This window comes from Canis lupus, chromosome 20 (assembly GCF_003254725.2).
Source record: "Canis lupus dingo isolate Sandy chromosome 20, ASM325472v2, whole genome shotgun sequence".
Classification (NCBI taxonomy): Eukaryota; Metazoa; Chordata; class Mammalia; order Carnivora; family Canidae; genus Canis; species Canis lupus.
Genome location: NC_064262.1, coordinates 2,464,231 through 2,478,313, shown reverse-complemented (window position 1 = coordinate 2,478,313; position 14,083 = coordinate 2,464,231). Strand labels below are relative to the sequence as shown.

Below are 14,083 nucleotides of genomic sequence, written 5' to 3'. Positions count from 1 at the left end.
TAGAGAGGCAGCATCCTACAGCCTGCTAGATCTTTAGGATGCTGAGCACACGTCTCTGACAACAACACCTACACAGAGAAACTTTCCTGAGCTCCCTGCCTGCTCTCAGATCAATCTCTGTCCTCGCCTGTCACCTGTCCTTCCTTCTTGGGGCCTCGTTAGGGAAACAACAGGATATTACAACTTGGCTGCAGATGGTGATTCTGATCCCCAAGCCAGAAGGAAGCTGGGGCAGAGGCAAAGGTCTCACAGAGCTGTGGTGTTCAGGGTTTGGGGGCCAGGGGGGCGGTGGATGCAGGGCCTGCTGAGCTTAGGCCATCCGACCCCTGAGTCACTGCACTCTGTGGGCCAAGTAAAAAGGCAAGATAAGTGGGGGAAGGACAAGAATCAGAGTGGCATGTGAGAACAATAAAGACAGCAATCCCCATGTGCAGGCCCTGTTGCAAGCACAGTATGGGAATGTCCTTGAATCTTCATGAGCAGCTCTGGAGGAAACAGGCCCCAGGAGTAAGTGAGGGGGAGGGCCTCCGGCTCAGCCCCTGTGTATCCAAGAGCCAGGCTGTTGAGGCTGAGGGAGAAAGAATGAATACCAATGGTGTGGATGCCTCTCTGTTTTGCCTGCCTGACCACCTACTTTCTAGCATCAGTACTCCAACTTCCTTGGGTGCCCGTTCTTCCCAGGACCCCCCACCCCCGCTCCAGGGGTGGACATTTAATCCAGCCCACCCAGTCAGATTGTTGCACTCTAGGCTGCTGGTCCAGCCAGCCAAGGAGATCCCATTCTAATCACAGACTAGCCTGACTGAACAGTAAGGAAACGTTTCTCTCCCAACACCATGTGCTGAGGGAGGGCAGACCCAGCACCCCCCCTCCTCCCAGGGCTCTGCTGCAGGCTGTTTCCCTGCTCAGGTCCAAAGGTCACAACAGCCCTCCCTGCTTCAATGTCCAATAGCAGGAGAAACCCCCCAGGAGACCTCCCTTCACAACTCACTGTCCAGATCTGGTCACCAATCACTGGCAGGGGAGAGCCTCCAAGTAGAATGGACTTGGGGAGCTAACATCCCGGACTTGAGGGGAGGAACTAGAAAGCCAGGGTGCTGGGGCAAGGCCTACGAGAACAGCCCACATAGAATGGGTCTGGAAGGAGGTGCCAGCCCCACCTCGCTTCTCAGTAACAGAGCCAGCCTGCCCGTTTCATGTCAGGCCAGCCTGAGGTGTGTTTCCGTCACTTGCCACTAGGGCCCCTGACTAATACATGAAGCATGAAACAGCTGGTATGGCTCTAGGATGAGAAACTGAAGCTGGAGTCAGAGAGGTGAAGTCACACCCAGAAAGGCAAACACCTTGATTTCACCTATGTGTGGAATCTAAAAAATGAATGAACAAGCAAACAGAAATGGACTCATAAATTCAGGGAACAAACTGTGATTTGAATTAGAGGGGAGGTGGTAGAAAAAAAACAAAAAGCAACTGAGGCTGGAGAGGTGACAAGGGTGAGACTACATTCTGCTCCCTGCCACACAGGGCACTTCAGATTTCATCCTGGAGATCAGAGGCCCACCAGCAGAAAAGCAGGACACAGTATGGCTCTACAAAGCCCCTGCCATCAGCCTACCTATCAGCAGCCAGGGTCTGGGCTAGGCTGGTAGGTGGGCACTGGAGCCACAGAAGGCCACAGTTCCAGTGGGACACAGGGGAGGCTGGAGGGCAAGGGCCTAATGGCAGACAACCCCTGACACAGGACCCCAAGTGAAAGGAGATCTGATCATAGGACCTCCTGACCAACGCCTGCCTCTGCCTCTGCCTTCCTTGCCCCAGCCTTTCCAAAATGCTCATTTCCTTCACTCCCCTTTCTCCTTCCCTATCCCCCTTTGCTCTGTCACATACACATTCCTAGTACAAGTGACATCCAGGTACAGGGAACAGACTCCCAGGAGTTTCCATTCCAAAGCCAACAACCTTGAAAACAGCAAATTCATAGAAAGCCTTCCTTACTTATAGATATTCTGAAACAGGAAATGATTAAGGATGAAGATCTGGCCTTACATTTTTGATAAAAGACACAGAGGCTGAGGGAGCTCAGTCTTGAGAGCTGATTTGCACAGGTGGCTCTGGAATCCAGTTCTCTAGCCCTGGGCACCTGATTTATAACCATTCCCTGAAAATGAGCCAGCACTGGGACACAGGAATACCTCTGGTGCTACTCACTGGTGAAGTATCAAGATGTGAGCCTCAAAGAGAAGAAAGCCATAGTAGGAAACTGCCAGCTTCCCAGCTCCAGGTTTCTCCATCTGGACCCATGAAGTAGGGGAGCAGCCCAAACCCAGCCCTCTGGTGGTTCATTTTCTATTTTGAATCAAAATCCTACTACAAAACAAATCGCTTATTTGCTTTATTGGGTTTCCCCTACTGTTTTGTTCATAAAACAGTTTCTGGGGCCTCCTCTGGGCCCAAAAGGGGTGCTAAAGGCACAGAGATGGATAAGACCCAGCTTCTGCCCTCCAGGAGATGCACATGGTGGAAGACACAGTCACAGAGACAGATACAGTGCCAGGGAGGGCCTAAGTGCCAACCCACAGCACCCATGGGAGGGAGCAGCTATCAAAGGAGGGCACAAAGGGATTCATAAGGTAAGAGGTCATGTGCTCAAAGGTAGGGCACAGCCCACCAAGGCTTCCAGGTGAGAAATAAGGATAATAGGAGGAGGGTTACTAGGAGTGGGGGATGGGCAGGGCAGGCAGAGATACAGCTGTGTGCTTGTTGAGGAGAGAAAATGCATCTTTTCAGATGTCACAGCTTTCTCTCTCCTTGTGATCATCACCCAAGGATGGAGGCAAAGGTAAGAGTAACAATGCCTAGTGGTATTTAAGAAAGTTTTTTTTTTTCTTTTCTGGGGCTTTTTTTTTTTTTTAATTTTTTTTTTTTAATTTTCATTTATTATTTATGATAGTCACAGAGAGAGAGGCAAAGACACAGGCAGAGGGAGAAGCAGGCTCCATGCACCGGGAGCCGGATGTGGGATTCGATCCTGGGTCTCCAGGATCACGCCCGGGGCCAAAGACAGGCGCTAAACCGCTGCGCCACCCAAGGATCCCGAGGGGCTTTTTATAAAGAAAAAAAAAGAAAAAGAAATATGAATGTGGACCTGATCTGGAGGCCTATGCTACCACACTCTGAACTTTTCTCTAATAGTTTTACCAACTGAATAGTCCCCTGTATATACCTATTAATGTTTGTCACCATCATCAGAAGGAGACAGTGTGGGCTGTGAAGCGTATTTCCATTTTAAGAGTGCATTTAGCAGCCCTAAAAAGGACCGTTTCCTAATAACCTGAGAGGTGCCCTGTACTCCACAAGAGGAATTCCACAGAATAGGACTACTGAATGGCAATGATAGGGCTGACAAGAATTATCACCTAAAACCCATGTGCCTCCTTGATGCTGGCAATCTTCCATCTGCCATCCCTAGTGGCCATGACAGCACAGTGCGACTCTTCCAGAGGCCCTGCACCAAGGCAAGACTTCAGTTTGTGATGAATTAGTGAGACACAGAGAAGCCAAGAATTTGCCTGTGAACTTGCAGATCTCTCTCTCTCTCTCTCTTCCTCCGTAGTCCGTGGCTCTATTTCTGATGTGACAACCCTGATAGCCAACTGCCATTGCAAACATCACTAGCCTTAAATCCCAAGATCAGATGTGACCAGAGGGATTTCCCAGGCTGAGGATCAAGAGAACCAAAAAGCCTGAGGAGAAGGTTGGCGAATCTCGGGATGTCTGGTGTTTACGCCATTCTGGGATCTAAATGGGATTTGGTTTTTCTCCTCCACTCTCGTTCCCCAACACTTCCTCCTTCGGCTAATGGGCCCCAGCTGGGAACAGACACAGGCAGCAGAGGCAGGGGCCAGGGTCTGACTGGCTCCGACGGGCCAGCCCTGGCCAGGAGGGGAATGTGACTGTTTATTTGGAATGGCTGTGCCCTGCCTCTGAGGGAGTTCAAGCGGTCAGATGTGTCCAAATTGATTAGTGAAATCTGACAGGGATGTCACCAGGTTTGGGAGGAGGGCCATCTAGTTTGAAGCCCCCATGCTGCAACGTTCCCAGTGCCCGATAGGCACCGGCCACCAATTACGGTTAGTGGAAAGCGGGGGCAAGAGGAGGTCAGGAGCTCTAGACCTCAGGAGCTCCTGAAATGTGTTTTTATAGGCTCTGGGGCCCGGGAGAGGCCTCAGTGGGGTGCCCCGCTCCCCTACAAAGCTGCTCTGGAGGTTGGAGGGTCCTACCCCAGAGATGAAAGCACCACTAGCCCTGGCATCTCCTTGGAGACTCCAGGGACAGTGGACATAGTGGACACAGCCTGGTCTTCAGAGCCAGAGGAATGACTTCAAATGCTGGCTTGGTTTTCTGGCTGCTTAACAGACCTAGGCCTAGGTTTTCTCGCCTGTTGGGTGGGAATTACATGAAAAGGAAGGAACAGAGCTGGCCATCAGTACACAGCAGGCCTGATTCTATCATTAACCTGTACTGCCAATGTGCGCGCAGCTCATACCACCCTCACAGCACCCCGGCCGTCCCTCATGACAAAGTTAAAGCTCAAAAGAGTTAAGAGGTGTGCCCACAACTACAAAGGACTTGAGGCTTGTTCTGATTTCAGTCCTTTCCATCCAAAATTCACATTCATTTCCTAGGGCTGCCCTAACCAGTGATCAAAGTTGGTAGCAGTAAACAACAGAAATATATTCTCTCTCAGTTCTGCTGGCCAGAAGTCCAGAATCAATGTATCAGCAGGGCTGGTGCCCTCTGAAAGAATTCCTGAAAAAGAATTCCTTCCCTACCTCTCTCCTAGCACCTGGCAGCTTCAAGCAGCCGCTGGTGTTCCTCAGCTCGGGGCTACATCACTCCAGTCTCTAGCCTCTGGCCTCCATAGGCCCTTCCCTGAGAATCTGTATTACTGAACACACACCCTTGGATAAACAGCCCACTTGAACTGGGATGACCTCATCTTGAGATCCTTACCTTAATTATGTCTGCAAATACTCTTATTTCAAATAAGGTCATATCCGAGTGTCTAGGTGGACATAGCTTTTGTGGGCCACAATTCTACCCACTACAGTCCACCCGCTAGTCCCCAAAACTTCATCCACATCCATCCCATGGGCAAAATACTTTCACCCCATCCCAACACCCCCAATTTCTCTCCCCACTATAGTGCACTTTAAGTCCAAAATCTCATCAAACTACCATTAGTTCAAAAGTATCATTTAACTCCCCTAATCAGGCACTGATATGACCCATCCTGGGGCCAAATGCCTCTCCATGTGTGGACATGTGGAACTTAAAAGACAAGTTTTCTGCTTTCAAAATATAGGCATAGGGGAAAAATAAGGGAACACAGAGGTCACTGGACCCAAGCAAATCTGAAATTCAGCAGAGCACCTTCTGTTAGCATTCCTAGCTTAAAAATGACCCTCTGTGGCTTGGTCCTCCACCTCTGGGCTGGCCTCTCTGGCCTCTGCCTTTGTGTCCACGGCTCTGCTCCTTCTTCCTTTTTCTTGAAAGATAGCATGAGTTAACTGAGTAATTCTATCAATCTGTTTCCTAGAATGACAATACCAGAAGTCCAACTGCTTTTAAAAAAAAAAAAAATTTTTTTTCGTCAGGCCTGTTCCTTCTAGTCTAGGCTGGCAGTGTTTTTGCTGATACAACATCTCAAAAACCTCATGGGTCTCTCATGTGTCAAGGGGATCTCCACCATTAAACAAGAGGGTTCTCCACAGATCCTTCCTAGAGAAGCCGGTCTGTAGTCCTGACTTCTGCTGAGATGTTTGATTGGATCCAGGAGGCACATACCTAATCTCCACAGCAAAGGTTGTCCAGCCTCATCACTGGTCTTTCTCCAGAGCATGCTTTCTAAAGTGAATTTCCTACTTTTAGCATCGCTTAAAATCTGGAAAGGCCAAGAATCTCCCAAATCATCAAGTGTAGGTAACTTTTTGCTAACAGTTGCACCTTCAATTCATTCCTTTCCTCTGACATTTTACCATAAGCAGCAAAGGAGAAAGCAGACTGCACTTTATACACTTTAATTGGAAAATTTGGGATCCCTGGGTGGCGCAGCGGTTTAGCGCCTGCCTTTGGCCCAGGGCGCGATCCTGGAGACCCGGGATCGAATCCCACATCAGGCTCCCGGTGCATGGAGCCTGTTTCTCCCTCTGCCTGTGTCTCTGCCTCTCTCTCTCTCTCTCTCTCTCTCTCTGTGACTATCATAAATATATAAAAATTTTAAAAAAAAATTCTTCAGTCAAATATTCAAGTTCACTACTTAAAAGTTATGCTTTCCCTGACTAGTAAATTAGAGAATAACATAGCACTAAAGAGTTGAAAAGTTGGCTAGGGGAAATTGGTGAACAAAAACAGAAGGAAAATTATATTTGCCAAGCACCTTCCAAGCACCCAAACACTACACATCAGTAATGGGACCCTGATAGGCAAGTTCCATCTTCATAAGGATGAAAAGAGTAGCCACAGATCTCAGAACAAGTCCCCACTCAAACATCCTTATCTGTTTAATGTGGCTGACTCTTTCAGCCTTGGCCTTCCCCCATCCCATACTGTTGATCAAGCATGGCAGCCACTGATCTTATCATCAAACACCTTTCCCCACTCAGGTACTGTACTCAAGTCTATGTCCCACTTGCGACCTCTTCTGACACCACCTTCCTCCCCTCAGCTGCTCTCCCAGGCTGCAAATGTGTCTTCTCCCGAGGCAGAAGGGATACTAGATGAGGGTGTCCCCCGAGGCAGAAGGGATACTAGATAAGGGTGGCCCCTCGGGGTCTGCTTCAGGGAGCACCCAGAAGGCAAAAAAATTTACCATTTGAGTAATTCTCTGTTCCAGCTAAGAATTAACACACAGCACTATAATAATCTTAACTTTGTTAAATAGAAGTTTGGTTTATTTTCATAATTTTGTGCTTTATTTTTTTAAGATTTACACTTTTAGTCCCTGGCGCAACATGGATTTGATTTAAGTGGTGTTTATCCAGGACTAATGGTCTTCAGAGGACAGTCTACAACAGCCGTGGAGGAGGGGATTATGACCTAGGACATGGTTCCTAAGTCAGAGGAGGCCCTGGGACTTGGAAGGGCATTGTACTTCAACTCCCGCTGTCGCCCCAGGGAACCCAGGAACCCAGCCAGTCACAGGCTCATAAGGGAAGCTTTACTTGCGGTTGGTCCTCCCTCTTCTTGAAGAAGGGAGCAGCAGCCACACCACCATAAAATGGGTGGAGTGGGATGATTTAAAGCTGAGATTTCCTCTACCTGGGGAAGCCCTGGTCATTTCTCCCACCCCGAAATGCCTCTTTCCTACATCCTACCAAGAATGGCCAACACAAGGTAGAGGTGCCCCTTGCCCTCACTTGTTCATGGTGGACACTATAATCATGGTTCTCCCCCACAGCGTAATGGTGTATTTTATGGTGTATTTCAAATAGGCTGAGCCACTATACTGACATGTTTGGTTGAGCATTATTCTGAATATTTCTGTGAGGGTCTTTTTTGGATGAGATTAATGTTAAGAGGAATAGGCTTGGGCAGCCCTGGTGGCTCAGTGGTTTAAGCGCCACCTTCAGCCCAGGACGTGATCCTGGAGACCGGGATCAAGTCCCGCGTTGGGCTCCCTGCATGGAGCCTGCTTCTCCCTCTGCCTGTGTCTCTGCCTCTCTCTCTGTGTGTCTCTCATGAATGAATAAATAAAATCTTTAAAAAAAAATTAAAAAAAAAAAAAGAGGAGTAGGCTTGAGTAATGTAGATACCCTCCACCATTTGGGTAGATATTGCCCAATCAGCTCAAGGTCTGAACAGGAAGACTACTGACCTCCCTGGAAGAAGAAAGTCGGCTGGCCAACAGCCTCCGGACTTGAAGTGCAAGTCTTCCCTGGGTCTCCATCCTGCTGGCCTATCCTTTGGACTTTGAACCTTCAGGGCTTCATAATCATGTGAGAGCAAACTCCTTAGAATACACTCCTTTCTCTCTGTATACATATATACACATCTTTTCAGTTCTGTGTTTGTGGAAGACCCTGACTAATACATCTAGTGAGCCAGATGACCTCAGAATCTGTGACAACACAGCCCTCCAAGGAGAACTCCCAGTTAACAGGCAAACTGAGTTCACTGACCTAGGCTGTGAGTTCAACCAGAAGCTGGTGTTTGTCCCTGGCTTAGTACATGGGGCCAAGTGCATGCCCCTGTATCCCTGCACTCCAGGTTCCCTGGAGAACTAGACAACCACCCTGGACCCCAAGTATCTTCATAAGATCTGCCTAGTCCTAACTAGCCCTTCTTCTCTACCATTAACTCCCTTGAAGAGAAGGGTGGTCGAGGAGGCTCTAAGTGTTTCTTCTCCAGTATGCTAAAACCACAAGAAAAGCCCACTGAAGCTGGAACTATCAAGGCCACTGAACACCTTTTAGATCAGAGCCAGGGCAGTAGTTACCAGGGGTGGGGGCAAAAGGGAGACATGTAACTGTCCACAGGTCTTCCAAGGGATAACACAGCATCTACTAGTGGTCACTATGAGTATAAAACTTCTCTGGATATCTTCTAGATTGTATGACTCCGAGCAACACAATGGCTGTAACTGTGTTGAATTTGAAATTCTTGCGGCAAGGCCAAAAGTACCCAGAAGTAAGTTTACATGTCCTTGCCACTCTGATGTACAGAGCCTGTAGAAAGGGAGGGTGTATGCCCTGCACCCTCACTTGTTGACCATGTGACCCTGAGCCCACCACAGCTTCTGTTTCCTTATCTACAAAGAACACCTACTGGGGAGGTTCATCAAGGCACATCACAGGCCTCCAATACCTATACCTATTATGAGAACTAGGGAGAGTGGTGGTTCTAGAATCCAGGTAGGGCAGGAGAGAAGTTGGAGTAGAGCAGAGCCAGAGGGCCAGCCCCAGGGAGCTGGCTCAGCCATTGGGGAGGCAAAGGGACCATCCCTCTCCCTTGCCACTAGAGAGACAAAAAAGGCAGGACAAGGTAAGACTGACCTTGAGGGCAGGAATCTCCACACTGTCACCAAGGCTGATGGAACCTGAGAGGATGGTCCCTGTCATCACAGTTCCTTGGCCTTTGATGGAGAAACAGTGGTCCACAGACATGAGGAGCGGTCCTGAGGGGTCTCTCGTTGGGATGGATATCTGGGACGTCAGGAGCTAGAAAAGAGATGCCACATGCAGGTGCCACACGCTGCTGGGGAAAGGAGCTGAACAGGGCAGGGTGGAGCAGGGCAGAGGGTATGGCCAGTCCCTAGGCAAGCTGGCCCTGCTCAGAAGTGCATAGCTCCCTGACTCCCACCATACCCCAGCCTACTATAGGTACAAAGGGAAAGGGCATCTGGAGAAGTCTCCTCTCTCCTCTCTTTGGGATAACCAACAGCCTCCTAATAGGCTGGTCTCCAGGCCCTCCTCCACACCACAGCCTGCTGCAGGACAACCTGAGGTACATGGATCAGACCTCACATGCTTTCCCAGCTTTCTGAGCCAGCAGGATTTAACATGTGTCATCGTCTAGCCCCTAGGTATCATGGAGGCCTCATCCCCCACCATGTGCCCTCCCCCAGCAGGCACCAGCCACGGGCAGGCCCTGGAAGTACACCAGCCAGCTTCATCTTCCTTCTCCAGGGAGACGCTGCCTCTGGGAAGGTTTCTCAGCCCCTTCAGTATGGCTGTGCTCCCCGCCCCCATCGCCAGTTAACACACTATTGTGAGCAATTGTTTATTTGTCTCCCACCAGGGCCGTGAATCCTTCCAAGTACCCCCAGCAGCTGGCACAGTGCCTGAGAGAAGGGTGACCCAAGGACCCAGGTGCAAAGGGCTGCTGCCGTATATGGCCGGGCAGGAGGGGTGAGGCTGCTGCTCCAGCCTAGACAGAGACAGAGGGACCACCTATCGTCCACCGATGGCCAGCATTGCCCCTGTCTGCAGTGCCGCTGCTGCTTCTCTGTTGATGCTTCCCACACGCTTCGACCACAGCCAGCCCATTTTCCTCATGCTATCTATGTGCCTGGAGATGTCAGAGCTAATTCCCAATAAACAAATGAAAAGAAAGACTGCATTATTCCTTTTATTTCACTGCTTTCTGATGTTTTTAGGAAAGAGGCTGTCAAAAAGTATTCGGTAGTGAATGTTCCAAACTCTCAGCCTTGTGATAACAATTGTTCTGGAAAAAGACTAAAGATTCAAAACAGGCTTGGCCTGGGACTTTTGTAGAGGCTTCTTAAAGGTATACACAAATATCTTTCATAGCATTTCTGAATTTTGCTTTAATAAAAAGAACTGACCTAGGCTCCCAGACCAGTGCTCTCTGAAGTGGATGAAAAAGTAACAAAAGGGGATCCCTGGGTGGCTCAGTGGTTTAGCACCAGCCTTCAGCCCAGGGTGTGATCCTTGAGTCCTGGGATCGAGTCCCACATCGGGCTCCCAGTGTGGAGCCTGCTTCTCCCTCTGCCTGTGTCTCTGCCTCTCTCTCTGTGTCTCTCATGAATCAATACGTAAAATCTTAAAAAAAAAAAAAAAAAAAAAGGAAAAGAAAAAGAAAAAGTAACAAAAGCCTCAGCCATAGAAGTTTGCTTTGTTAACTCAATTAGAGCAGCACCATGGTGGCAGTGTACACGATCACATCTGTTTTTGGCTCTGTGGGTCCAGGTGCAGGTAGACCCCAAAGACACCTAACAACTGATTTGGGACTAAATACCAGCTCCATCACATACTTGCTGTGAGATCTTGAACAAGTTATTCAACTTCTCTGTGCCTCAGACTCTTCCCTGGTGAAATGGGGATAAATAATATGAGTCTCACAGGGCCACTGTGAAAGTTCATGATCATTGTGAAAACTACATAAAGAACAGTACAGGGCAGCCCCGGTAGCCCGGCGGTTTGGCGCCGCCTTCAGCCTAGGGCGTGATCCTAGGGAACCGGGATCGAGTCCCACGTCAGGCTCCCTGCATAGAGCCTGCTTCTCCCTCTGCCTGTGTCTCTGCCTCTCTTTCTCTCTCTCTCTCTCTCTCTCCGTGTCTGTCATGAATAAATAAAATCTTTAAAAAAAAAAAAAAAAAGAACAGTACAGGTCCTGCTATGTGGTAAGCACCATCACTGTCACAGTGAACTCTGATCCGGCACACAATGTGTTATGAGCACAGGACACATTAACCTCATGAAACCTGCAGGCCAACTCTACAGGTAAGTGTTCTTTTCCCTACTTTACAACTAAAGGAGCACAGGCAAGAGAGAGCAGGTCATGTGCCCAAGGCCGCACAGAGAATAGGTGGTGTGGCCAGAGTCCCATCCCAGAGTTGCCATTCACCCTTCTGAGCGAGGGACACTGTGGTCTGTCCAGTCACTGCCATCCTCACAGCAGCATCACCATCACCCCACCACCCCATGCTGCCCTCTGGCTGCCCTAGGCACCCTGTGGTGGCTGGGCACCCTCCCTGTATCTACTAGCACTGAGCCTGGAGGAAGAGCCCATGCCCAGAAGGGCCACTGGAGATCACCAGTGGAGACCACAAGGATCCAAGCCACACTGCCCTGCTGCTGGGCCCATCTCCATCAGACATCGTGACCCACGGGGAGACTGGCATAGTCTGAAGGCCTGGAATGGAAGATATGGCCCAGAGACCCACGAGGCAGTAGCTATTCTGTCTGAGTGGGGGTGGCTGACAAGAGAAGGAAGAGAATGACTTATAAGGGTGTGGACAGCTCTTCAGGACCTTAGGCTAGAGAGTGAGGCCTCTCCTTCTGTTTAGGTTTAAGTCCTAGAAGGAGGTGAGGAAGGGTACACCAAGGTATAGTATATGCCTGGGGGAGGGGTGGTAGTGATTAAAGGAATAAGCTCAGAGTCTTCTTGCTGAGGAGCCTCCCACTTTCTGTTCCTTAGACTGAGCAGGATACAAGGGGCCGGAGTGGGGCTTGGGCCAGAGGCCAGCCTGGATTCAAGCTGACAGTACCTCAATGAGCTCTGAGATGCCCTGTGGAGCTTCTGTTTCAGGGGCCTCTGGTCCCCCAGGCTTGGCCGCCACAGGTATAATTGGTGCACCTCGGAACCTGAAATGGAAAAACAAGCCCTGCCAAGTTACAGAGATCAAAAGCAAGGATGAGCAGCAGATTAAGAAATGGAGGCCCCACAGGGAAACTCTTAGGTTGAATGACAGAATTTAAAAAGGTGCTCCTAGGACACCTAGGTGGCTCAGTGATTGAGAATCTGCCTCTAGCTCAGGTCGTGATCTCAGGGTCCTGGGATCGAGTCCCACATCGGGCTCCCTGCAAGGAGCCTGCTTCTCTCTCTGCATCTCTCTCTGTCTTCATGAATAAATAAATAAAATCTTTAACAAATTTTTTTAAAATAAAAGGCTGTTCCTAGGTTTTAACCTCCACTTTCACAACCCACTCTAAGAAGGCAGCAGTGAACCCTAGCCTCCAGGACTCTCAATAAAAGATCCCTTTGAAGAAGATCAGTAAATACATCCCAGCCTCTTGCAGAGACTCAAGAAATACTGGTTACCAAAAAGTCCCTAAAAATGCACCTAGAAGCAAATTTCCACCATCCCAGTGTCTAATGGAGAGTACTCCTGACTAGACCCTCCTAAAGAGCTCCACCTTCTTTAAGAAGAGATTCTTCATCTTTTTTAAAGATTTATTTATTTTTAGAGAGAGCATGAGTGGGGGAGAGGGGCAGAGGGAGAGATAGTCCTCAAACGGACTCCCCACTGAGCACGGAATCCAGATGCAGGGCTAGATCCCAGATCATGACCTGAGCTGAAACCGAGAGTCACCTGCTTAGCCAACTGAGCCACACAAATATCCCAAGAAGAGATTCTTACTATGAGTATACATTTATCTTTCCCACTGATTAAAAAAAACAATAAAATGGAAAAGAGAAAATGTACAACCCATAATCCTATCATATGTCATAAAGAATTTTCTGTTGATCGACAGCGACAACAGTGATATAATGGCAAATAAACTGGGAGGATGTAAAATTTTATGTATGCTATAACCAAAATAAAAAAAAAAAATCCCTTGGCAGTGCGTGGAAAAACCAAGATTGGAAGAAAAGGCACTACAATGGCAGAATTATAGGTTGTATATTCATCCTCTAGGTGCTAGCAATGACTGAGCCAAGCATATCACCTGGACACCTTCTGTGAAAGCTCTCAGCACCACTATGGAACTGCCACCATTTTATAGATGAGAAACTGAGGCTTATAGAGACAAATTAATTTGCTGCAAGTCATTTACTATAAATCTCAGAGCCAAACTATAACCCAGTATATCAGACTCTAGAACCAGGAGTTACAGCTTCCATGTTATAATCCCACCACCCAGGCCTCCTCTTTCACTTATACAGCTACCTAATAGTGTGACCCAGAATTTATATGCTTTTCCCTGCTGTTACTCATTTAGAACATTTTGAATTCTTCACTATTATAAATAACACTAGTAAACATGTTGGTGGACATGTTTTTTTCCCCCTTGCTTTGGGATTAATTCATGGGGTATAAGTCTAAGACTCAATATACATTGAAAAAAGTCAGCAAAACAGTGGAATAAGGACAAAGAGCCTCCCCTCTGTAAAACATATAAGAACCCTGGCAAAAAATCATCAGAAGCAACTTTTTCAGAACTCTAGAAATTAACCAAAGGTTTGCAGTAATCTATGGAGTGTTTATTCAAGAAAAATGGCTGAATTTTTGTAAGAATAAAAGACCTTTGTGGCATTTTAACTTGCCCTATTCCCATCCACTGCTCCCCAATTCTGCAGCAGCCCTAATAACCAGCATCTGCAATCAGAATGGAAGCCAGCAGCCTGACAGCAGCTTAAGGGGCAGAATGGTGTTGAGTTCCATCAAAGCCCCTTTCCTAGAGAATTGTCATTATTTTTCCTTTCCTTCCTTCCTGGATGACTCCACTTGCAAAGCTATCTTTCTTTTTCCTTAAGGGCATTTGTTGAAAATAATCAGAAGCAATTATTTAATATCACAGCTGAGGCAAAGGATAACAGTTTTGGTAAACTGGCTGAA

At 48.3% G+C, this 14,083-nt stretch overlaps 1 protein-coding gene across 10 annotated transcripts in view; it reads right to left on the bottom strand.

Annotated features, from left to right (window-relative positions):
- Positions 1-14,083, bottom strand: part of EEFSEC (eukaryotic elongation factor, selenocysteine-tRNA specific) — a 266,239-nt gene that overhangs the window by 122,711 nt on the left and 129,445 nt on the right. For all 10 annotated transcript variants that reach the window (XM_025448186.3, XM_035702466.2, XM_025448145.3 and 7 more), the window contains exons 3-4: positions 12,011-12,107; positions 9,054-9,218 (exon numbers count right to left, since the gene is read on the bottom strand). In XM_025448186.3, the coding sequence (XP_025303971.1) occupies positions 9,054-9,218; positions 12,011-12,107 (262 nt within the window). The remainder of the gene's footprint in view (positions 1-9,053; positions 9,219-12,010; positions 12,108-14,083) is intronic.